Raw genomic sequence first — 24,130 nt, forward strand, 5'->3', positions numbered from 1 at the left:
GGCGCGGTGGCTCAAGCCTGTAATCCCAGCACTTTGGGAGGCCGAGACGGGCGGATCACGAGGTCAGGAGATCGAGACCATCCTGGTTAATACGGTGAAACCCCGTGTCTACTAAAAAGTACAAAAAACTAGCCGGGCGAGGTGGCGGGCGCCTGTAGTCCCAGCTACTTGGGAGGCTGAGGCAGGAGAATGGCGTGAACCCGGGAGGCGGAGCTTGCAGTGAGCTGAGATCCGGCCACTGCACTCCAGCCTGGGCGACAGAGCGAGACTCCGTCTCAAAAAAAAAAAAAAAAAAGTTATCAAACATAAAAACTTTCCCTATTAAGAATTCATATGGGTATATGTTAAACTATATACCGCTATACCAAAGTAATATGTCTGTTATAAAAAATACACAAAAATTGAAATGAAGGATGGCATAAAGAGTAAATCTTGAGGAGCAGTTATAATACTTTCTTCCCACACCCCAGTTCGTTGTCTTGTGCACCCTCCAGAAGCATACGCTTTACCTAAAGACTGCTGACTCAGCACATTCCCAGTCCAATCTCCAAACATGTATGATGTTCCTCTTATGATATATGGAGAAATCCTAGAGATCTGGAGTTTTTCAGGAGAGCTTATTGTCCGCTTTTGAAATTTCACATTAATTCTTTTTGATAAATTCCCAGATAATCATCCATTACCATATGTTTTCCACGGCTTCATTCGTATTACTTTCGTCAGTCTGTTGTCTCTTATCTTCATGTTAGGTATGACTCTTTTTATTTTACTAGTCTGCTCACAAACTTGTTTGGGCCTTATGTTGTATTTTACCAACAAATTTAGAATTATTTCAAGTTGTTTTATGTTAAAATATATAACAAGTTACATTTTCTTGCTGCATTAATACGTTTTTTATTTTTAAAATCTGATATTTCAGCAACTGAAGGAATACTTTTCTTCATAGGTCTGTTCTGTTTTTAACCTCACTGACTGTATATGTTTTATTTACCCGTGCCAGGAATCTAGAATCGTGCTTAGGTGCCATTCTTAGGTGTGAAAACAAGTTTGGAGACCAATGCAGGTCTCTGTGCAGAAACCTGGGGCTCTAAATGAATTACCAAACCAGTAGGAAAGTTAAAAAGACTACTCATGATGTAGTGTGTCATCTGAAGCTATGATAGAATATATTATTTCTAAAATAGTATTGAGAAGTTAATTATTCAGTCCATTGTAGTGTAGGTGAAGTGTGGAGGTCAGCCATAATTATCTTTCTTCAGCAGATACTCTGACGAGAGACCGGGTTCTATGGAAAATAGAATTATATTCTTGCTTTGGGATCAACAAATGTTGTGTTACTGTTTTAATTTTGCTGGCATTGCCTGAAACAAAGTGCCCTGTTATTCTTCTTATGTCATCAGAACTCTGCTTACTGAAGTTGAAGTTTTAATCTTAGAATCTAGAATTCTTGTGGCTGGTGGTATATTAAGAAAAGAAGGTGGTTTGATTTTATTTCTTGTACTTGGTGGAACCTTTTACTATAGGAGTCATGTTTTGACCTGTAAGCCGAGCAAATCTGAAAGGTGAATCATTAATGGTAGTATAATTGTTTCATTTGAAGCTGTCAGTTTCTTCAAGTCACTTCTCTGAAAAAAGTTGTGATAGATGGATAGCCTGCCAGAAAATAGCAATTTCTAAGGTGCTGCCATCCACACTTACTTATTGTGAAATATGAAAATCCAGAGTGGTTTGTGTGAGAGGGGAAATACTGGCTGTAAGCTTTCTACAGAAAACAGGAAATTCATGCTGTTGTTGACATAATTTTAAAGGAAACTTTTAACAAGAATATTCATGAGGGATACAGTCAACATAGTTAATCTCTTGAGTGCTAACCATTTGAGTATAGTCCACATCAGGAAGTTTTATGAGGTTGAAAACTTTACTTTGAAATATTTAATTGGGAGACTAGACCATTTCTTTCCAAGTCATTCTGATTTATTGTCCTAGTAAATGTATGTGTATGCGTATATACTGATGTGTTGACTGAATGTGTGTGTGTGTGTAAATCTGTTTTCAGAGGGAACATACATTGATGGCTCCTAGTCTATTTTATACTAAAACTTAAAAAAATTTTGCTGCACTTTGCAGTTGCCACTTTTTAAAAGATTAATGCTTTGCACATTTCAGTAGGCCTTAAAGACGAATTGCTTGCCAACATTTTAGAAATACATTGCTTACATGTGACATACTCTAAACAAAGTCATCGTAAACTGTTCTCTTAGGTTCATGTATTATTGAGCAAATAAGGATGTCCTTTCTTAAAATTTCTACATTTATGTTTGCTTTTGTGTAAAATCTTTATTAGTTTGTGTTGTAAGTTTCTCCAAGAGGAGGTTTATACTGGAAGCAGTATTTCTAAAGTACAGGGATTCGACCATGGATTGAATACAGTAGTGGAGGAATGCTGGCATTGTGGCCTAATTTATCCTTTTAAACTGTATGTCATTAGTATTAGCCAAAACCTCCGAGTAGAGTGTCTTGGGCTGAATGATCTTCTCAACTTCGCCTTGTTTCCCGTCTCATAAAGGCTCCTTCTGGTTGTTTTCCCTTGCAGGGATTGTGAGTCGTGCTCACACAGGCCTGGTGTCTTCTGGATGGGGTCAGGGAGGAGGTGGGGGTTTCCTGTGGCTAGCTCAGAGTTCTAGCCAATGGAATCATTCAAGAATGCCTAAAGTTCAGGGGTGGGAATGCCATATATTGGTGTTAATCACTTGGCACTTTCTTGGGCACCAATATTAGCACTGTTTGATTTTTAATAACTGGAAGCACTTAATTATTTTTGTTTAATTTCAACTTAAGGATATTGAGGGTCAGGGAAGTAAGGTTTATTTCTTGTTTATGTTTTCTGGAATTTATAGGGTGTTTGTAGAAGGGATAAATGGGTTACCTAATGAGCCGTTCCTCTGGGCTCTCTAAGGTATGCCCTTTTGGCTAGGATATTTTACAATAATTTGCAAGCTTTTAATATTGTGCTTTGTAAAAATTAACGATTTTTTAAAATAATTTGCAATTGATAGATTACACTTAAATTTTTAAAGTATCCAATTTTAAGTTTCTTTTCCGTTTGGTCATTGTTGCTTATTGTCTATTGTGTAGGGGACACAATCCTAAGATACTTCATTGTTTTGTTTCTTGGGGCAGTATTAACCAGTGGCCTTTGTATGTACATTCATTGCTTACATTTATTGTTTATGTGGTAGAGTAGCATTTTTATGAACTTCCCTGTTCAGTATTAGTGAAATTAACAGATGCATATATGTAAAGATAGAAAAGAAATGAATACAATTAATTTTTTATTCATTGAGTCCTATTTATTTGTTTTGGCCCTGGATCTTTTCTAATCACAATTATATTTCTTTACTTTTGCCTTTGAGCATTTTCATTTATCTTTGTGGGCAGGGAAGATTAAATATGAATTCAGTCCAGTCATTTTGTTACCGGTTGGCTTTAGTTTGAGGCAAGTAAAAATTTTTGATTAAAACTTAGAATTACGCCCTTGCTTTATCAAATAATCAAATTGGCTAAAAAATAAGGGTATGTAACTTTTCATTTTGAAGAACAAACCAGTAATTTTTCATGAGCCCTACTCGATCTTCTTTTAAGAAGACCTTCCTAAGAGACAATTAGGGATGACTTTGATTAATGGGAAATAACTCTAGGTTGGATTATTTTAAATTTCATACACCCAGTGATTTAACCACAGTGGCAGTGGCAGTTTGTGAACCATCAAGTATGGACGTCACTTAAAAATTAAAAGATGTTTAATAATAAACTCTTAATTTTCATTCCACCAATCTGTAATTCAGAAGAAAAGCATACGTCTGCCATGGGACTATTGCAGTGCGTTCCATCAGTGTTAACACAGGACAGATGTGTTTTTTTTTTTTTGTTTTTTTTTTTTTTGAGACGGAGTCTTGCTCTGTGCCCCAGGCTGGAGTGCAGTGGCACGATCTCGGCTCACTGCAAGCTCCGCCCCCCCGGGTTCACGCCATTCTCCTGCCTCAGCCTCCTGAGTAGCTGGGACTACAGGCGCCCACCACCTCGCCCGGCTAATTTTCTTGTATTTTTAGTAGAGACGGGGTTTCACCGTGTTAGCCAGGATGGTCTCGATCTCCTGACCTCGTGATTCGCCCGTCTCGGCCTCCCAAAGTTCTGGGATTACAGGCTTGAGCCACCGCGCCCGGCCCAGATGTGTTATTTTATGTATATGTCTTAGTTTGGGATATGTGGTAGTAAGAACATGTCAAGAGTGCTTTCTTCAAACCTGTCAGCTCAACTGAGAAGACAATTACTTCATTGTTTATTTTTTCCCTTGTTTTATTGAAATCTATATCTCATATCCAGTATCTAACACTTTGTAGAGATACTTACATATAATGTAAGTGCATACCTACCCAAAGGAATGGATAACTGTTAAAGTGTTACTAATAGCTTATCTTAGTTAATTTCAGCACAATTTACATTAGGGACACCTAAAAAGCGCCTTCAGAGTATTAGAAGCACCTTTTTTTTTTCTTTTTCCTAAAAAAGCAATTAAAATGGTCACTGCTAACATTTATTAAAATTCATATTAGTTGATGAAACAGCTGGAGGGAAGCTGCCATATCACCTAGCTAAGCAGTCTGACTTACCTGTTGGGAAACAAAGAGATACTGCTCTAAGATTGATTAGGATGATTGTAGCTAGAGTCTTGAATTCTATCTGTATGTGGCAGAGAAACTTTATAGAGAGTGTAGAGGTGAGTGAAAGGATGCGAAAGCACTTTGAGGGCTTTATAATAATATGCTGCTTGAAAAATAAATGTGTAGTTGATACTCAAGTGCATCTCCAGACATAGTAAGGGGTTGCTCTGACCAATCAGGTGATCATTTTTTCTATCACTTCCCAGGTTTTATGCAAAAATTTTGTTAAATTCTATAATGGTGATATTATGCATCTTTTAGGAAAGATATACATTTTTAAAAATCTATTTTATGTAAGAACTGACAGAGGAATTTGCTTTGTATAATGCAAGCTGGCTTTACAAAAGCACTGTAGCAAATTTACTACAAGTCTAAAAGTATACAGATATGTTAATAGATATATGTGCAACTAGATATGGACAGCAATTGTATTTTTTTAAATAAATATTTTTAACAAAATGATTTTCTGAATTGATTATTTATTTCCCTTCTCTCACATTCATTGAAGTGGTCTCTTTACAGTCTCTGTATTACATTTTCATCCATGCTAACTGTGGGTCAGGAAAGAGTTGTTTTCCCAATGGTTATCATTAAAATCTGGCCTTCAACAATTTGGTATGTATCTGCATTAAAATATTTAAAGTCTAGATTCAGATAGGTGGTGAACACGGGAGATTGTAAAATGATTGTTGACATAAAAGGAATTAAGAGAGAACTGAGTGGCTAGAAAAAATATTCACTATGTGAAATCTCTTATTTTACTTGAAAAATTTGTTTACATTCAAAAAGAGTTTTTAAAAATTTAATCAACTGGGTGCAGTGGCTCACACCTGTAATCCCAGCACTGTGGGAGGCCAAGGCGGGTGGATCACCTGAGGTCAGGAGTTTGAGACCAGCCTGGCCAACATGGTGAAACCCCATTTCTACTAAAAATCCTCCCAAAATTAGCCGGACGTGGTGGGGTGTGCCTGTAGTCCCAGCTATTTGAGAAGCTGAAGCAGAAGAATCACTTGAATCTGGGAGGCAGAGGTTGCAGGGAGTTGAGATCACACCACTGCACTCCAGCATGGGTGACAGAGCAAGACCCTATCTCAAAAAAAAAAAAAAAAAAAAATTAGAGGCTTTTATCTAGCCCTTGTAAAAAGCAATTTAGACTTCACTTAGCAAATTAAATTAGGCTTTTTCAGAATTGGGTCAAAATAATATACATAAGGGAAAGTGGGTTGTTTTGTTTTGAGACGGAGTTTTGCTCTTGTTGCCCAGGCTGGAGTGCAGTGGCGCGATCTCGGCTTGCCGCAACCTCCACCTCCTGGCTTCAAGCGATTCTCCTGCCTCAGCCTCCTGAGTAGCTGGGATTACAGGCATGTGCTACCACACCCAGCTAATTTTGTATTTTTAGTAGAGACGGGGTTTCACTATGTTGGTCAGGCTGGTCTCAAACTCCTGACCTCAGGTGATCTGTCCGCTTCGGCCTTCCAAAGTGCTAGGATTACAGATGTGAGCCACCGCACCCAGCCCAAATTGGGGTGTATAGGTGGCAAAATGACGGCAGAGAGAGCTGTTTCATATCTCTAAATGAAAATCACAGGAGGCTAGAGTGACAGATTGTTCTGGGGCAAAGGGGGAAGTTCACTACCCTGGTGAAATGGGTGCAATGTCCCTTTGGTTGGTGGGTCAGTCAGCATGTGGGGCACAGTGAGGAGTGCTGCATGCTCCTAACACACTGCTCTCAGAGTATCACCTGCGACGGCAGCCCCATGAGGCAAAATCAGTTTGGGAAATGGGTTCTTCACAGAAGTTCAAAAGGGATTTCAGAATATAAAGAGTGCCAAGCCCTTCAGTTAAAAAGTCTGTTTAGGCTGTGCGCGGTGGCTCACGCCTGTAATCCTAGCCCTTTGGGAGGCCAAGGCAGGTGGATCACGAGTTCAGGAGATCGAAACCATCCTGGCTAACACAGCGAAACCCCGTCTCTACTAAAAATACAAAAAATTAGCCAGGCGTGGCTGCAGTCCCAGCTACTCGGGAGGCTGAGGCAGGAGAATAGCGTGAACCCAGGAGGCGGAGCTTGCAGTGAGCCAAGATCGTGCCACTGTACTCCAGCCTGGGCGACAGAGCGAGACTCCGTCTCAAACAAAAAAAAGCCTGTTTAAGTCACCACCGTTTTCTAACCTTTCTGACTGTTGACACTTCTTTTGAGAAGCCTACCTGTTTTGCAAGCACTTTCTGTGTTTCATAGTTGCAGTTAATGACAAACTAATACCCTAATATTGGGTAATTTCCCAGGGTTGGCATTATCAGGTAGGAGATAATAAGTAACAGTTATATGATTTTACACTGATTGTTGCTACAAAACACTGTACTTACTGGAGGACATCTTGTAACTGCAGGGGGTCAATGAAAATGACTTCATTTTATTAAATGAAACAGAAGTGGGCCGGGTGCAGTGGCTCATGCCTGTAATCCCAGCACTTTGGGAGGCTGAGGCGGGCAGATCACTGGAGGTCAGGAGTTGGAGACTAGCCTGACCAACAGGTGAAACCCTGTCTCTACTAAAAATACAAAATTAGCTGGGCATGGTGGTGCATGCCTGTAATCCCAGCTACTTGGGAGGCTAAGACAGGAGAATCGCATGAACCCGGGAGGCGTAGGTTGCAGTGAGCCAAGATCACGCCATTGCACTCCAACCTGGGCAATGTGACCACAAAATTTATATCTTCAGCCTTGACTTCTCTTTTAAACTCTAGACTTCTATATCTAACAGCCTTCTTGACATCCAAGATTGCATCATAAGATGATCATGTCCAAAATAGAACTCTAAATGTCTCCCCATGGCATTCCAGAGTTAAATGGCTTCATCATGTATCCAGTTACTTAGGTCAGATTCCTTCAGGTCATCCTTGATTCTTTTTTTGTTTGTTTGAGACGGAGTTTCACTCTTGTCACCCAGGCTGGTGCACAGTGGCGTGATCTTGCCTCACTGCAACCTCTGCCTCCCAGGTTAAACCAGTTCTCCCACCTCAGCCTCCCAAGTAGTTGGGATTACAGGCGCCTGCCACCACACCCGGCTAATTTTTGTATTCTTAGTAGAGACAGGGTTTTGCCATGTTAGCCAGGCTGGTCTCGAACTCCTGACCTTAGATGATCCATCTGATTCGGCCTCCCAAAGTGCTGGGATTACAGGCATGAGCCACCGCGCCTGGCTCATCCTTGATTCTTATCTTTCTCACCCTACACCCAATCCATCAGCAAATTCTGTCAGTTTCACCTTCAAAATATTGCTTGAATCCAGTCACTTTCACCACTTCCGTTGCTATCTACATTTCCAAGCCACCAGTATTTTTTCAGTCTATTGCAGTGGTACTCAGATGGTCTTCCCAGTTCCATGCTTGCCCCACAGTCTCTTTTCCATAGCAACCAGTGATACTTCACATATGTAAATCAGATCGTGTCATTTGCCTGCTCACAACTCTCCCAGTCATATCACTCAAAAAAACCTGTACACATACCATGACTTATAAGATCTGGCCTGTAGCAACCACTCCCACTTGTTCTGTGTGACTCTTCCTCACTGCAGTTGAGCCATACCAGCCTACTTGCTGTTCCTCCAGTACCATAAGCATATTCCAGCCTAAGGTTCTTGTACTTGCTGTGTCCCCTGCCTGATAGGATGTTTTCACATACTTGGATAGCTTGGTCTTACATATCATTTAGTTTTCTACACAAATAGGACCTCCTTAGAAAGGCCTTCCAGAGCATCTCTCTCTCCTTTTTTTTTTTTTTTTTTTTGAGACAGAGCCTCACCCTGTCACCCAGGCTGGAGTGCAGTGGCACAATCTCAGCTCACTGTAACCTCCACCTCCCGGGTTCAAGTAATTCTCCCACTTCAGCCTCCCCAGTAGCTGGGATTACAGACTACAGGTGTGCACCACCACACCCAGCTAAATTTTGCATTTTTAGTAGAGATAGGGCTTTGCCATGTTTGCCAGGCTGGTCTTGAACTCCTGATCTCAGGTGATCTGCCCGCCTCAGCCTCCCAAAGTGTTGGGATTACAGGTGTGAGCCACTGCGCCTGGCCCCAGAGCATCTCTTGACATTCCCTATTCCTGCCCCCCTTCCCTGCTGTATGTTTCTTTGTGGTGCTACATTACCCCGCACCCTGTGGCATGTTACATAATTTGTTTGCTGTCTGTATGTCTTCACCTGCGGTATAATCCCTGTGAGGCAGGGACTTCTGTCTCAGTCACCACTGTATGTCTGTACCTAGATTAGTGCGTTGAACATAGCAGGTGCTTAACAAATCCTTTTTGACTGAATAAATGAAATTCACTCTAAAAGAACTCTATGTCACTGTGTCTTCTTTTAGTGAATCAGATGTGCCTGATGGGTTAGATTTCCATACACAAGTAGCAGAGGGAAATCTGAAAACGTTGATTCCACAGGATTCTGAAATGTCCAAATTCCTGAAAGGAAGTTGAGGAAGAAAGTCCTACTTGTGTAACTGATTGAGAAGTGTGTGGTGTAAGAATCGATCTGCCTTTTCCTTATTCTGATTTTATGTAATAGGGAATAGTAGCACTCAGCCCTGCTATGAGAGGTTCTTCTTTTATTTAATTTTTTTTTCTTTTTTTAAAAATATCAGTTTCCCTTGTGAGACAGTTTTCTTTCTTCTAAAATATAAGCCATATTAACTTATAGTATGAGACAGACCTGTCTCTGGGAACATCAGGCCATTTGTTTCTGAGTTTATACAAGAGGATCAATTGTTCTTCGTAACGGATAACACACTTACTAAGTTGAAATGTTTTATTTTAGGAAAGGTACTCTTAGATTTGTTTTAATGTTGTTTTCTGTATTAACAAATTAGTCACAATCAACTTCGATATAGCCATTGATTCTTCTTTCTAAGTCTGTATAAAAAGGATATTTTCTTGAAAAACCGCAAGAAAAATACAACTGCTTTTTCATTGCCCAGGTCAGTCACTCGCTACAGTCAGACTGCATTTAAATTAGACTGGCATCTAATACTTCTGAGTATTTACAAACATAATTAAAACTATACTCCTAGACCACCAGCTTTCAAAAACGTTGGATCTGCTTGACTTGCAATAAATATGTACCAAACATGAATAATTTCTAAGCTGCTTATGAAGAGGTTTTAAAAATTACTAACATTTATTAAGCAGTTTCTGTGTCAGGCATATTGTGAGTGCTTTATACAAATTCGCTTAATTTTTTCAGAATTCCATTGAGGTAGGGTAGGTACTTTTAGAAATGCCATTTTACATGTGAAAAGTGAGGTTGGAAGAGCCTCAGTAACCTGCCCAGGGCCACACAGCTAGAAGGTGAGCCAGTGCTTGAGCCACGTTTCTCTTTCCAGCCAGATTCTCAGCACTCAGCTGTGCTGCTGTTGGTCACAGCTGGCTGACTGGACCAGGAAGAACCTTTTAGTGTCAGGCATGTGAATCACAGCACTTGGGACAGGTTACCAAGAACCATGATCACTTAATTTTTATATTTATACATGTACATTTGTATATACATAGAGAAGGTGCAGGCAAAACCATTTTACAGTTACTCTAACAGCCATTTGCTACTGCCAACAGTCTCAGGACTGATCCCTGTCTAAAGCTGGCAAGTTTACATTCTCCTTGTATCACTGCAGGATTTGCTCTGGACAGAAGCGGTAACTCCTGAACAAATTCTGCTTTCAGTCTACTACTGCACAGCTTGAATTGTTCAGTACGCCCAGCTTTTTGTGAAAGAAAAGGCCTTGCCATGGTATAAAGAGTTTTTTTCCCCCTATAAAAGATGTAATATTTTTGGCCGGGTGCAGTGGCTCACGCCTGTAATCCCAGCACTTTGGGAGGCTGAGGCGGGCAGATCATGAGGTCAGTGAGATAGAGACCACCCTGGCTAACATGGCGAAACCCTGTCTCTACTAAAAATACAAAAAATTAGCTGTGCGTGGTGGCATGTGCCTGTAGTCCCAGCTACTCGGGAGGCTGAGGCAGGAGAATCGCTTGAAACTGGGAGGCGGAGGTTGCAGTGAGCTGAGATCACGCCACTGCATTCCAGCCTGGGCAACAGAGTGAGACTCCATCTCAAAAAAAAAAAAAACAAAAAAAAGATGTATCATTTTCATTAGGTATTTTCAGAAATTCTTAGTGCTGTTTCTATATCTTTTATATGCTAGTCAGTGTCAGTAAACAAAAATGGAACATCCATCTCCTTCTCCTGGGCGATTTCTGGACCAGTTAGCCTTGATTACTAGCAGTGGTATGCTGGTAAATGTTTAAACACTGGCTCTCTGGGATCTGTAGCTTTTGCCAGTGTCCATGCTAACACTCCCACCTGGCTGATTGCAGGCTACCAACATGCTATCACCAAGAGTGGGGTTGGACGAGGTGCACAGTAGCACACCATCATACGTAGTAATTCCACCACACAGGTACCATGGACAGAAATTACCTCAAGAGCAGCAAGATAAAATTAGGAAGTGATATGCTTTGAATATTTATTACCTTTGTTTTAAATGTAATTGATTTAATTATAAGTTTGTATGATTTGATTTTTAATAATGGCTGCATTTAATAACCAGCTGTCAACATGAAAATTTTACAATCAGCTTTTCTAAGCTGGTATGAGCTAGCTTAGCATACCACTACATTAGTATACCAAAGAGAGCAAGATTCCACTTCTCCTTTTAGTGTCTGAGAATATAGATAAGCTATTGATGTCTGCAGCGGGAATTTAAGGGACTTTGGACTATTAAGTGAAAAGCACAAAAATCCTTTGAGCATGCCAGAGAATAACTTGCAGCTTGTTTTGCTTAAATTGAAATATATCTACATATAGCAATGATCGTGGAGCTTTACAATTTCAACCTATTTTTACAAACTTCAATGAAGAATGATCTCAAACCCAGAGTATGGTCCATGCATGAGGTGACAAATGGAGTGAAGCACGCGGCTGTCTCCTTCCTTCCCATCTGGGTATCTGGACAGCTCTTACCAACAGTCTGAACCAGGGAAGAAGGTAACTTGAGAAGCCAGGTAAATTTCTAATGATTTTGACCAGGTACCAGGACCCAATTTAATTTCCTCTACCCAACCAAGTTTTAGTGGAGAAGAGTTAACGGTCATTGAGAGCGCCTCCACCACCACCCAGCTTTCTGAAACCGTATGGTCGTGCTGGTGATCAAGAGGCTGAAAGTCTTCTCTTGCCTCCTTCACCCAGTTTTACCTCTGGTAGCACTCAGAGTTTTCCATTGCAATTGATCTGTCTTGGGTAGGAACTACAAAAGAAAAACAAAACAAACAGGTAGCATGTTTCAGCAGCTCTGATGAGATGCAGCGATGATTCATTCTGAGAACTTACCCAGTCTGTTTGTTTCTCTGCCATTCTGTGGCTCTAGAGGGAGCAAAGTGAAAAGTCAGACCCCCTAGTTCTGGCGAACAGTTGGTGGAGGCAGTTTCCTGAGACTACTGTCTAGGGCTTGGGGAATGTGTCTATCTCCCATGAGTAAGGAACCCATTAAGTGTTACTCATTTAATATTCAGTAAATATTAATTGAATGTAGGTCTTCAATGAAACTCTGCACTGTGGGAACCAGTACTGCTGTCTCAGAAGTGAGGCTCTAGTTAGTGCTGTTTTGGGGGCCACCTTTCCTTCTGGGCCTTTGTACTGAGTGTTTAGAGGATGGATATGTTAACCCACTGAGAGCAGATGGTGGATGCCTGTTCCTTTAGTCTTTTCATGATTAGTTTGCTTTTTATAGAGAGGACAAAGTCTCTGCCTGGGCACCTTCTCTTTAAGAACTGGCTTTGTGGCCGGGCGCGGTGGCTCAACCCTGTAATCCTAGCACTTTGGGAGGCCGAGACGGGTGGATCACGAGGTCAGAAGATCGAGACCATCCTGGCTAACACGGTGAAACCCCGTCTCTACTAAAAAATACAAAAAACTAGCCGGGCAAGGTGGCAGGCGCCTGTAGTCCCAGCTACTCGGGAGGCTGAGGCAGGAGAATGGCGTAAACCCAGGAGGCGGAGCTTGCAGTGAGCTGAGATCCGGCCACTGCACTCCAGCCTGGGCGACAGAGCCAGACTCCGTCTCAAAAAAAAAAAAAAAAAAAAGAACTGGCTTTGCACACAGCCGATACAGTCCCTGGGCACTTTGAAAGCAGTGGGCAAAAGCACAGGTAAGGGCTCAGGGTTATGAAAATAGCTTTGGGACTCCCCCTGCCTGGGGTCTCTAGAAGGGAGACTATTCTTAGGAGTTGTCTCTGCCCTGAAGGAGGCTTTCTTTGCTACTTGGCCTGAAGGACTTCTTTTTGAAAAAAAGATTTGGACTAGAATCAAAATCCTGAACTGCAAAGAGATGGCCAATTAGGCCGTTGGGCTGAGTTCCAGCCAAGGAGTCAGGCTCTGCCTTTCAGTGCCCTGAACAGGCTGGAAAGAGATTCTTGGCTCATGGTTCCGTGGTATGGTGGGATGCAGGAAGCCAAGTTCACAATCCATGCCCCTCTGCTAATGGAGAAACCATGAGTCAGCTGACCCAGCTCTCGCCTATCTTAAGAGTCCAGCGCAGACAATCGTATGGAAAGCAGGAAGAGGGGAAAAGGAAGCTGTAGAAAAATAAACATTTCCTTGCATTTTACTTGGAACAGAGCAGCGTTTCTGGCACGTTAAGATCCATAGCATGTCCCCTGTTTCCCCCCACCCCCCACCCCCGCTCTGTTTTCCTCCTCTTGTGTAGAAACAGATTCTTTCCTTACCTGATGGGAGTCCAGGGTGCATCCTGTGGAAAAACAGGAGCAAGATATAGAAGGTAAAAGCCAGGCAACCAAAGATCACGCCACAGACCAGGAAACTATAGCTGCCCTGAGCCTGGAATATCTGCCAAAGGGGAAAACACAGAGAGACAGACCATTAAAACTTCATGTGGAAGGCGTATTGGAGGAAGCAGCCTTCTCCATCCTTGGCTGGTTTTTCAGTCAAGTTGAGGCCCGACACACCAAGAGATGGAATCACGGGGAGGAGGGAGACCGTGGCCTTATTTCAAGTTATGTGTCTGGAGAAGGCTGAAGTCTTGCTCTAAGGCAGGGGCTGGACCTCGTGACCCCCTGCAGTCCCTTGGCAGCTCTGTGTTCTGGAACCTTCTGACAATCTCTATCATCACTGAAATTTCAGTCATACTAGGTACTTCTATACCCATAAGCCCTAACCAGAACTTTGCAAAGGATATATTGTTTTAATCTTTTATTATGAGAATTTAAAACATGTTAAAGTAGTATATGGAGCTCCAACGAACCCATCACTCAACTTTAGCAGTCAGCACCAGTTTCATCTGTGGCCTTGCGCTTCTTTTCTGCACTAGGATACACTAAAGCAAGTCCCAGACATCATGTCATTTCAATGAGGAGGGTATGGTGAGATGTAGCTCTTTCTCTCCCTCCAGCAGGGCAAAAGAGGAGGAAAGGAGAATTGAGTCACGATGAGGGAGATTTTGGAGGCTGAAAGATCTAGATGTGAGGTCGTCTCTGTCAGTTACTAGAAGTGTGATTCACCTAGGGCAAGTTGCTAAATTCATCTGAGTTTCCAAATCCTCTGTTGTAAAAAGGGGAATAATCTACATTATAGTATTCAATAAAAAGTAGATGTTAGGTTTTTTGTTTTTTTTTTTTCCTGGTGAACAAATGAAACATGGGTAGATTTGAAGAGAACTGGAAGAGTTGGCCTTCTCAGTCAGGGCCAGAGTTGGGCAGGAAGCCGGGCCCTCTGCAGTGCGGCCAGAGGCTGTGAGAGGTGGGGTAGGGAGTGGTGGGTTCCGAAGGCACGGAAAAAGAACTCTGACTGCAGCTCCAACCCATCTCAGGCTCTGAGAGCTAAATAGCATTCCCACGGGCCACCTCTGGCTCCGCTCCCAGACATGGCTTGTGTTTGCTTTGGACTTTTCCATGCATCCGTTCACATCTCCAGATCCCACATATGGAGACTCAGCTCTCAGGGCTGGCTTGGAAACGGAAACAGGTAACGCCGGCACAGGGGCCCTGCTGGCTTTGCAGGAGACTCAGGAAAGGGACAGTTTGAGTTCAGAAGGCGGCTATTTGCATCTTCTCACCTGTCAGAGGAGTGCTCCCCAAATGCTCCCCTCGCCCTTAAAGGTCCCCACATACCGAACCAACCAGCATCTGTAGCACCATCTCGCCAACTCCTGCCCCTGTCACCAGCACTGTGGTTGCACAGCCTAACAAAAAGAGAAGGTTTGGTTTGGTAAAGGCAAGTTAAGGAGACAGAAGTCAGTGTTACAATCCAGGTTCTTGGCCAGGCGCAGTGGCGTATGCATTTTGGGAGGCACATCCTAGCACTTTAGGAGTCAGAAGTGAGAGGATCTTTTGAGGCCAGGAGTTCAAGACCAGTCTGAGCAACATCACAAGACTTCGTCTCTACAAAAAGTAACTTTTTAAAAAATTAGCCAGGAATGTTGGTGTGCACCTGTAGTCCCAGCTACTTGGGAGGCTATGGTGGGAGGATCCCTTGAGCCCAAGAGCTGGAGGCTGCAGTAAGCCATGATCGCACCACTGAATTCCAGCCTGGGTGACAGAGTGAGACCCTCTCAAAAAAGGGGGAGAAAATAAAAAAAAAAGCAAACTTAGGTTGCTTCTGGGAAACCTCTGGAAGATGGCATGGTGGAAAGGACTACTTTGGATTTCTCAGACATGAGCCTGTAACTTTGCTTTGGGAATGCCGAGGTCTTACTGTCATTTTGTCCCTTCCTTGTTCTGAAACCTTCAATTGCTCATCACTCTCTCAGGGTAGATCCCATCTTGCTTAGCCCTGGCATTCAGCACCATTCCCATTCTGACTGCTACCTACCTTTCTAGAAAGATTGCTTGATATCCTGAGACTCGCCCTCTGGTGCAGGCAGACTGGTGTCTTCGCTGTCCTGGCATTGCACTGACCAGCCATACGCTTTGATGAGTCTGGCAGCATGGCGCAGACCTTCAGAGCCCAAGCTTCAGAGTCAGATGGGTTCAAAGTCACATAGCCATGTGACCTTAAACAAGTTCCCTAACTTCTCTAGGCCTTGGTTTCCTTCTCGGTAAGATGGGCTTCACACATCCTTCACAGAGTTACTGTGTGGGTAACTCTGATGTAAGACATGCCAAGAGCCCGGCATAGGACTGGCACACAGTAAACTCAAAACCAGTCCAACTCTCTGCCCAAGCCCTTCAGCACTGCCTTCAGGATGAAGGCCAAGGGCTTTCATGTGGTTGCAGGGCCCTTTAGACTCTGCCCCTGCTGACGGCTCAGGCTTCTCTCTCCCCCTGCAACCCCCATACTCTCACCTCCAGGCCAACACACACCTTTACTCCCCACTGAACATTCCTCCTCCTCCTCTTTTCTGGTAAATTATCATTCACCTTTTTTTTTTTTTTTTTTTGAGACAGAGTCTTGCTCTGTCACCCAGGCTGGAGTACAGTGCCTTAGCCTCCCAAGAAGCTGGGATTATAGGCATGCACCACCACATCTGGCTAAGTTTTGTATTTTTAGTAGAGATGGGGTTCCATCATGTTGGCCAGCTGGTTCCCATTCATCTTTTAGGTCCTAGTTTTGACTTCCATCAGTAATGTTCCTCCCTGGTCCCTAAGCCTGGATGGGTTGCTTCTCTGTGCTGTGCTATCACCCTGCACCTGCTCTCACCACACTGTGTTGACCAGCCAGCCCCTCCCCACAAGGCTGGAAGCCCAGGAGAGGATGGCCATGCCTTGTCATATAGATCACTGGCATAAACCAGTGCTTGTTAGTAGCACAGCAGCTAACACATAGTAGACACTATTTTTTTTTTTAATAAAATGGTTGTCATCATTGTCTACTCTGGACTTCATGTTCCTTCTAGCTCGTTCAGTCTCACTTATGTTCAGACTTGTCTCTGTGCCTTTGCTCTCATTCTGTTCACTGCCCCACCCTGCCCAGGAATGCCTTTCCATTTTCCTCTCTGCTTTTCTAGATTCTGGGCCAGCTCACATCCCATCCCCTCTATGAAGCTACTTTTATTTAAATCAACACTGCCCCCTCACTCCCTTCCCTGAATTCCAGTAGCACCCAACTGTCTGTTCTACTCATTTGTTTAAGAAACTGAGGACCACTGGGTTCTGTGCTAACCACTGAGGATGCTCAGGTGAATACTAAGAGTTAACAAGACATTGAATGCCTGTGAGCCAGCTTCGATGCTAAGTCAAAAGCTTTACATTTTTTCTGATTCACAAAACAATCATAAAAGGCAGGTATTTGCATCCTTATTTTACAGATGAGAAAACTGAGGCTCAGAGAGGGGAAGGAAGTGAAACTGCACAAGGTCATAAAGCCAGTAACTCTGGAGGCAGGACGGCCAGGTGTGCAGTTGCCTGCACAGCCCATGCTCTTACCCTTGTCCCTTGCTGGGGTCATGTTGTCTAGGAGAAGAAGCAGATAACATAGGTACAAAAGTCTTGAGATGGGTCAAACATGAGAGACAGGGGCAACGTCAAAGGGCACAAAGGGGAGGCACACCTTTCCAGTGGGGATCAGAGGAGCTTCCTGGAGGGGGATGCTTCCTGGAGTTGGGTCTGGAAGGAAGAGCAGGCAGATAAAGGGGCGAGATGGAGCGGGGAGGATGTTCCGGGCAGAGGGTTCACCACGTGCCAAAGCAGGCAGGTACAGAACAGTTTTTGTGCTATCAGGGAATGGCATGTAATTTGTGGCTAGGTTGCAGGCTTCGAGGGGAAGCAGGGAGAGAGAAGGCTGGAGAGAAAGATGCTTCATAGGTAGATCTGGAGGTTGTGATCAGCTCTATTTTCTGGGTTTTTTGGGGAACACTTCACATATTTGCATGTCATCCTTGAACAGGGGCCATGCTAATCATCTCTGTGTTGGTCCAAGTTTAGTACATGTGCTGCTGAAGTAAGCACAGCCCTGTTTTACCGTGTGGAGGGTGGCTTAGTACATGGTCCTCACCTCTGGCTGCACATTAGAATCACCCAGCAGCTCTGGGTCAGTTGCATCAGACTCAGAGGTAAGGCCCAGTCACTGGGTTTTGGTACCAGAGCTCCAGGTGATTTTAACGTTCAGCCAGCTGGGTTAGATGGAGGCAAGACTGAAGAAAAGGAGACAAGTCAAGACCCATCAAAGAAGGGATGGAGGTGATTAGAACTTGGAAAAAGCTGGGTACCATTAACTAGTCCAAGCAGGTCAATGAAGATAAAGCCCTTAAATTAGGCAGGGACAGTAAGAAATGAAGAGAATGGATTTGAGTGATCATTTGCAGGCGAATCAATCAATATCACTTTTTTTTTTTTTTTTTTTTTTGAGACGGAGTCTTGCTCTGTCATCCAGGCTGGAGTGCAATCTCAGCTCTCTGCAACCTCCACCTCCCGGGTTCAAGCGATTCTCCTGCCTCAGCCTCCCAAGTAGCTGGGATTACAGGTGCCCGCCACCACGCCTAACTAATTTTTGTATTTTTAGTAGAGACGGGGTTTCACCATGTTGGCCAGGCTGGTCCCAAATTCCTGACTTCAAGTGATCTTCACACCTCAGCCTCCCAAAGTGCTGGGATTACAGGCGTGAGCCACCGCACCCGGCCTCATTTATCATTATTAAGCTCTAACATTTGTTGATCACCTAAAACTCTTGAGTTTTGCTGTGTGACATGTGATAGCTACCTTATTTCATTACTTCATTTATTCCCTTGATTCTTGGAGACTGACGGGCGAGGGAGGAGTCTGAGGGCTCCTGGGCCCTCGCCCGTGGGAGCTGGGTGCGTGGCTGTCCTGTTGTTAGGACAAGCGGCAGGGAGAGGCTGTGTTTCCTTGGCCATGTCCCGTAGGGCCCAGCATGATGTCCTGAGTAGCAGAAAGACGGGTGAGTGAGGGGCTGCCTGGATGATGACTGGCTGATGCATTTTCTGCCCTCAGTTTTCACCATGGCCAGGATCTCTTCAGAGTCACGATGCAATGGAATTTATACCAGGTGTGCCCTGATTTGGGGGTGTTTCTCAGATGATGTATAGTACCCCCACTCAGAGGAGCCAGAAGCCAAAGAAACTCAGATGCACTTGAATCTCTAATTCACTCTCTCACAGGAATTGTCTTCTAAACTACAAATTAAATAGCGCAGAGAATGGTCTCACAAGCTCAGAAGGGATCTGGGAGGAAATGAACTGCTAAGAGGGTTATTTTCAGTTACTTTCACTTACTGCTTTAAACTATGCTTCTATTGTTTGAGGTTTTAGCAGTGAGCACATACGACTTATATAATAAAAAAAAATTCCATTTTGAAAACAAAACAAAAAGTGTGCAACTTTATCATAGAAAAGATTTTATTCCTAACGACTGATGGTGATGTTATGTGCTAAAATTATCTGGGGCTTATCCTTCGATTTCAAGGATCCAGGCTGTGGATGACAGCTGGGTGCAGCTCTAACTGCCCTGACTCTCCCTGTACACCAACTTCCCCCACTCCTCTCTAAAGAAATTGCTCATCTTTTTTTTTTTTTTTTTTTTTTTTTTTGAGACAGTCTCACTCTGTCGCCCAGGCTGGACTGCAGTGGCGCAATCTCAGCTCACTGCAACCTCCGCCTCCGGGGTTCACGCCATTCTCCTGCCTCAGCTTCCGAAGTAGCTGGAACTACAGGCACCCACCACCACGCCCGGCTAATTTTTTTCTATTTTTAGTAGAGACGGGGTTTCACCGTGTTAGCCAGGATGGTCTCGATCTCCTGACCTGGTGATCCGCATGCCTTGGCCTCCCAAAGTGCTGGGATTACGGGCGTGAGTCACCACGCCCGGCCAGAAATTGCTCATCTTAATGCTGGTTTTCCAGCTTCTAGTGCGTCTCTGGTGATGTTCAAAACATAATTATTTTTAATTAACTCATTAAAAAAGAGATCTTTGCTATAGGCACTTGGGAGGCTAGGGAAAGGGGAGGGAGATTAGTAGAGAGAATTCGAGATTTCTGACATCAAAGAGGCTGTGTCACTCCTGAAACCAGATGTGGAGTCAGTGTTCTAATCCTCCATGTTTTTAACAACATCCACCACAGCCACGAGGCAGGCACGTACTGTTACTGAAAATTAGGTTACAAAATGCCTTTCCTATGCCGTAACTTCTCCTGTGCATCTTTGCTCTCTTTGAACTTGGCATTTCCAGCACATGCATATCACACAAAATGTCAGCTGCAGGTCAGCAGACGTTACAATGGGCACAAAGCAGATAGAAAAAAGAAGCTTAACTGCTCTCTGTGGCCTGCAATCCCATCATTACGGGGATCATTTTGAATGGAGGGAGCCCAGCGGGTCAGAACGATCCCCGCTGTGAGCCTGCTCCCGCCAGAGTCAGGAGCGGGGCATTCATTTCTCCAGGGAGCTAGGGCAGCGTTCTCGCTGGGAGATGGTGCTGGCCTAGAAGAGCACAGAGAGGGCGCAGAGCGAGGCGGCGGCGCCCAGCTAGAGCGCGCCTCCTGGCTCGAGCCCGGCTCTCACCTTTGTACTGCAGCGAGTCCTCGGTGTAGGCCAGCATGCTGGGGAAGGTGCTGCTGAGAAACAGGCCCAGGCTTGCCGTCCCCACGAACAGGAAGACGACGTTGTAGGAGAAAATAAGCAGCACCAGGAACGTCACCACCACGCCGACCTGTCGCGGCAGAGGTGGAGGCGGTTAGGAATTGCGAAAAGCCGAGCATCCGTGCTGAGGAACCGCCAGGAGTCGGCGTCTCTTGACTCGGCGTTTCCTCTCTGGCCCCAGGAGCCCAGCTGTGTGACCCGCGCGCCACCCCGTGGACCGGGCGGGAACCGCAGTGTTCCCGGGACCGTTCTGACATCCGGAAGCAAGCGTGGAAAGGAGACTCCGCCTAGACATCTCCCCACCTAGACATCTCCCCACCTAGACATCTCCCCACCTAGACATCTCCCCTAACAGCTACGGCACACCCTGCGTAAGCGTTTGGCGACTGAGGACTACCTGTCCCCAAGGTCTCATCTGTAACCACGGGAACTCCACCCAAGCCAGTTTCATCAGCTCTCTCTGCCCTGCCAGCCCTGGGGGTAGGAGAGTCCTCTGTTTCTTTGTGAGAAGCTGCTTCTCTTCTGAAAGCCAAGAGTGCACAGACAGGAAGCCATCAGATAGCAGGGAAAAAGGGATGGTGGCAGCAGGGTCCCATCCTCTGGGAATCCTAGCCAGCTTCCCAGGGAGAGGGTCAGTGGCTCAGCTTGGCACCCTCAGATTTGACTCAGATTCCCATGGCAGATGCTAACCTATGATTGGAGACCCAGAAATCTTTTTTCTTTTCTTACCTTTTTTTTTTTTTTTTTTTTTTAGAGAGAGAGGGTCTCACTCTGTTGCCCAGGTTGGAGTACAGTGGTGCGATCTCAGCTCACTGCAGCCTCGACCTACAGGGCTCAAGCGTTCCTCCCACCTCAGCCTCCTGAGTAGCTGAGACTACAGGCACGTGCCACCACGCCTGCTAATTTTCTGTATTTTTAGTAGAGAAAGGATTTTGACATGTTGCCCAGGCTGGTCTTGAACTCCTGGGCTCAAGCAATCCATCTGCTTCAGCTTCCCAAAGTGTTGGGATTACAAGCATGAGCCCCCATGCCCGGCCAAATCTTTCTAGTTCAGTCAAGGTCTCTGTCACTCAAGCATATTTTTGTTTATATAACCATATTTCTAAGTTCTTTAAACACGTTTTTATGTCTGCATTGAGTCACTTCTATGCAAGATGTATCTGGGAATAAACCCAGGCAGCACAAGATTTGGGGTCAGAAGACCCAGGTGGAAGTCCAGACGGTGTTTTTTACAGCTGTGGAACCCGGAAGTAGTTGATTGCTCTGATTCTTAACTTCCTAATCTGCAAAATAGGAATAGTTACAAAAGCCACACTAAAGAGTGGTAGTGAAATTATATAAATGAAGGGGCTCTGTAAACTGTGGTGCATCAGACAAATATGAGTCCTAGTGTTTCTCTGTGGGCTTTTCTTAGACATCTCAGGAGATAAGGATCTTCTATAGCAGCCTATGGCTTTGAGGTAAAAATCTCCTGGATGAGGACGTCTGTTTATTTAAAAAGTAAGTACGGACTATAGAGCTAGGCAAGAAATCTCATCCAGCTCCCAACCCCTCCACTTCTGGGCATGCAGAAAGGAAAAGACTTTCGGAGAGTTGGGAGCCGATCCTGGGAGAGTTGCTCCAATTGGAAAATCAAAGGCGGTGCTCCTAATCCTTGAGGCTTTTACACTCCTCTAGCACCCCTTCGGTCTCTGCCACAGGATCTGTTAGGTGGAAGGTGTTCTCGAGGCTCAGAGGCCTTACCCAGACAGACTTCCTGCCCTGGGGAGGGATCAACCACAAAACAGTGGCTGAAAGAGAGAAACACCTTCCCTTCACAATGGAAATGGAAAGACAAAAGACTTCTTTCATGCAGTAAAAATATGAAAGTAATAGCCTATCTGTGGTTCCAAAGGTCATGTCTTTCTTTGGCATGGAACATGGTCCCTGAGATCCATTTGTTCTTGCTGCCCCCTCTGCTCACTCTCTCAATGTTGAGGTGGCCCAGGATTCTATTCTGGCTCTTCCATATCCACAGTGCCCTGCTCCACGTTTCACCTGCCTCTACAGCAGGCGTGCTTACATCTATCCCTCTAGCCATGAGCTGTGTCCAGGACTCCGGACTTGCACCTAAAGTTGCCCCTTGGATATAGTCAGTCCCTGGATGACTAACCATGTGGCCCAAACTGGACTTTTAATTTCCTCTGCCAATCCTGTGAGAGCATCCCAGTCATGCAGTTGCTCAAGTCCTGTGTCTAAGGTCCTTGATTCCTCCCACACCTGGGTCAGCAGCAAGTCCTGTCCATACCACCTCAAAAAACATGTTCAATCTTTGCACTGCTCCGGATCCATCCAGACTACCCGCAACCCAACCGCCTCCCTCTTGTGCCTGGACTACAATAACAGACAGTGCATGCTTAACTCTTGCCAGCTACAGTCTGTTCTTCCACATAGAGTACACTTTTAAAATGCAGTGCAAGAGGCTGGAGATGGTGGTTCCTGTCTAATTCTACCACTTCGGTAGGCTGAGGCAGGAAGGATCGCTTGAGCCTAGGAGTTCGAGACCAGCCTGGGCAACATAGTGAGACCCTGTCTCTATAAAAAATAAATAAATAAATAAATTTTAAAAATGCAATGCAAGCTATGTTAGATGGAAATGTGAAACATCATGGGACGCTTGTATAAGTGCCGTTTACTTCATAGCATGAATAAATGTATCTGTGAGATGCAAAAAAATAAAAATAAAATGCAATACAGACCTTTTTAAAACCTTCTATTGGCTTCCTGCCCACTTAGAATAAAATTCAAAGCCCGGCTTACAAAACTCTGAGGATGTAGCCCCTGTCTACTTCCCATCCTCATCTCTTTCTGCTCCCCATCCCCCACCCTGCCTACCATGCTCCCCCGAAGTTAGCCTCCTACCCACTAACCCAGGCCTTTGAACATGGGCCTTTGAACCTCAGCCAGGCCTGCTCACCTCCTGCCTTCAGGGGCTGGCACCTTCTTGATATTCAGTGTTCAACTTAGGAGCCTGGGACAGATGCCGGGGTTTGGAAGCCGCCACTCCTGCTCCTCTTCCTCCACCTGGCTATCCCATGTACAAACTACATGCATTTCCAGCCAAGCCTCAAAGACTGTCACCCTGAAAATCCCCAGATTTGGGGACATTTTAAAGACACCCAAGTCTTATTTTAGCCTTGGTGATAGAAGACTAAATACAACCAGGGCGAACTATCAGCTCCACCAACTCTCTTCCCACGCGGTATGGCCCCTGCCTCAGCCAGTGACTCAGTCTGGCACTGAGCCTGCATCCCCACTGCCTACACCCCCTCACCCTCCATCTGTGCCAGGGCACACTGCCCTCCTCTGGCCGGCCATAAGTTCTCTGAAAGTAAGAACCTTGTCTTCCAGAACTTGGCGGCCTGCAGTTTGCAGCAAGGCTTTGCACACAGCACAAACATACTAAGTCAGGAAGTAGCTGTTGAGCTCCAGGAGAACGCTAAGAACAGGTGGCCATTAATTTAACCTAGAGAGGAATACTCAGAAATAGTCACAGTGAATATGACACAGGCACTTCGCATCTACACGGGAGAGGCTTGCTCAGGGCCACTCAGCTGCAGTTCCCAAACAGGGTGCCCACAAAAGCACCTGGAAAGCTTCCAAAACAACCCAGAGGCCCAGGCTCCTCTCCACACCTCCTAAATTAGAATCTCTGGGGTACAGGGTCCATGATCCTATTTTCTCTCTTTTTTTTTTTTTTTTTTTTTGTCTTGATTTTTCACCTGTCTGGAGGGTTGGTGGGTGTTGCGCCACTACGGGTCACCTGGCACCTCCCCCCG

General features: G+C 44.7%; 1 protein-coding gene, 1 long non-coding RNA gene and 1 other non-coding gene across 5 annotated transcripts in view; 1 reads left to right on the forward strand and 2 right to left on the reverse strand.

The window, feature by feature from the left end:
• Positions 1–303: 303 nt before the first annotated feature.
• On the forward strand, positions 304–5,183 carry LOC112628063. Its single transcript, XR_003120264.1, has 2 exons — positions 304–3,911; positions 4,229–5,183. It is a non-coding gene; the product is annotated as an uncharacterized LOC112628063 (long non-coding RNA).
• Positions 5,184–9,510: 4,327 nt separating this feature from the next.
• MFSD4A (major facilitator superfamily domain containing 4A) overlaps positions 9,511–24,130 on the reverse strand; it is a 34,139-nt gene continuing 19,519 nt past the window's right edge. The window contains exons 7-10 of one of the 3 annotated variants that reach the window (XM_025364066.1): positions 20,235–20,382; positions 14,893–14,963; positions 13,492–13,612; positions 9,511–12,015 (exon numbers count right to left, since the gene is read on the reverse strand). In XM_025364066.1, coding sequence (XP_025219851.1) covers positions 11,960–12,015; positions 13,492–13,612; positions 14,893–14,963; positions 20,235–20,382 — 396 coding nt within the window. In that variant the 3' untranslated portion in view covers positions 9,511–11,959. Of the gene's footprint in view, positions 12,016–13,491; positions 13,613–14,892; positions 14,964–20,234; positions 20,383–24,130 lie in introns of those variants that run through there. The other 2 variants (XM_025364084.1, XM_025364076.1) reach the window with 2 other exon arrangements.
• Positions 17,561–17,667, reverse strand: LOC112615424. The gene has a single exon (XR_003117358.1). It is a non-coding gene; the product is annotated as a U6 spliceosomal RNA (small nuclear RNA).

Source organism: Theropithecus gelada, chromosome 1 (assembly GCF_003255815.1).
Source record: "Theropithecus gelada isolate Dixy chromosome 1, Tgel_1.0, whole genome shotgun sequence".
Taxonomy (NCBI): Eukaryota; Metazoa; Chordata; class Mammalia; order Primates; family Cercopithecidae; genus Theropithecus; species Theropithecus gelada.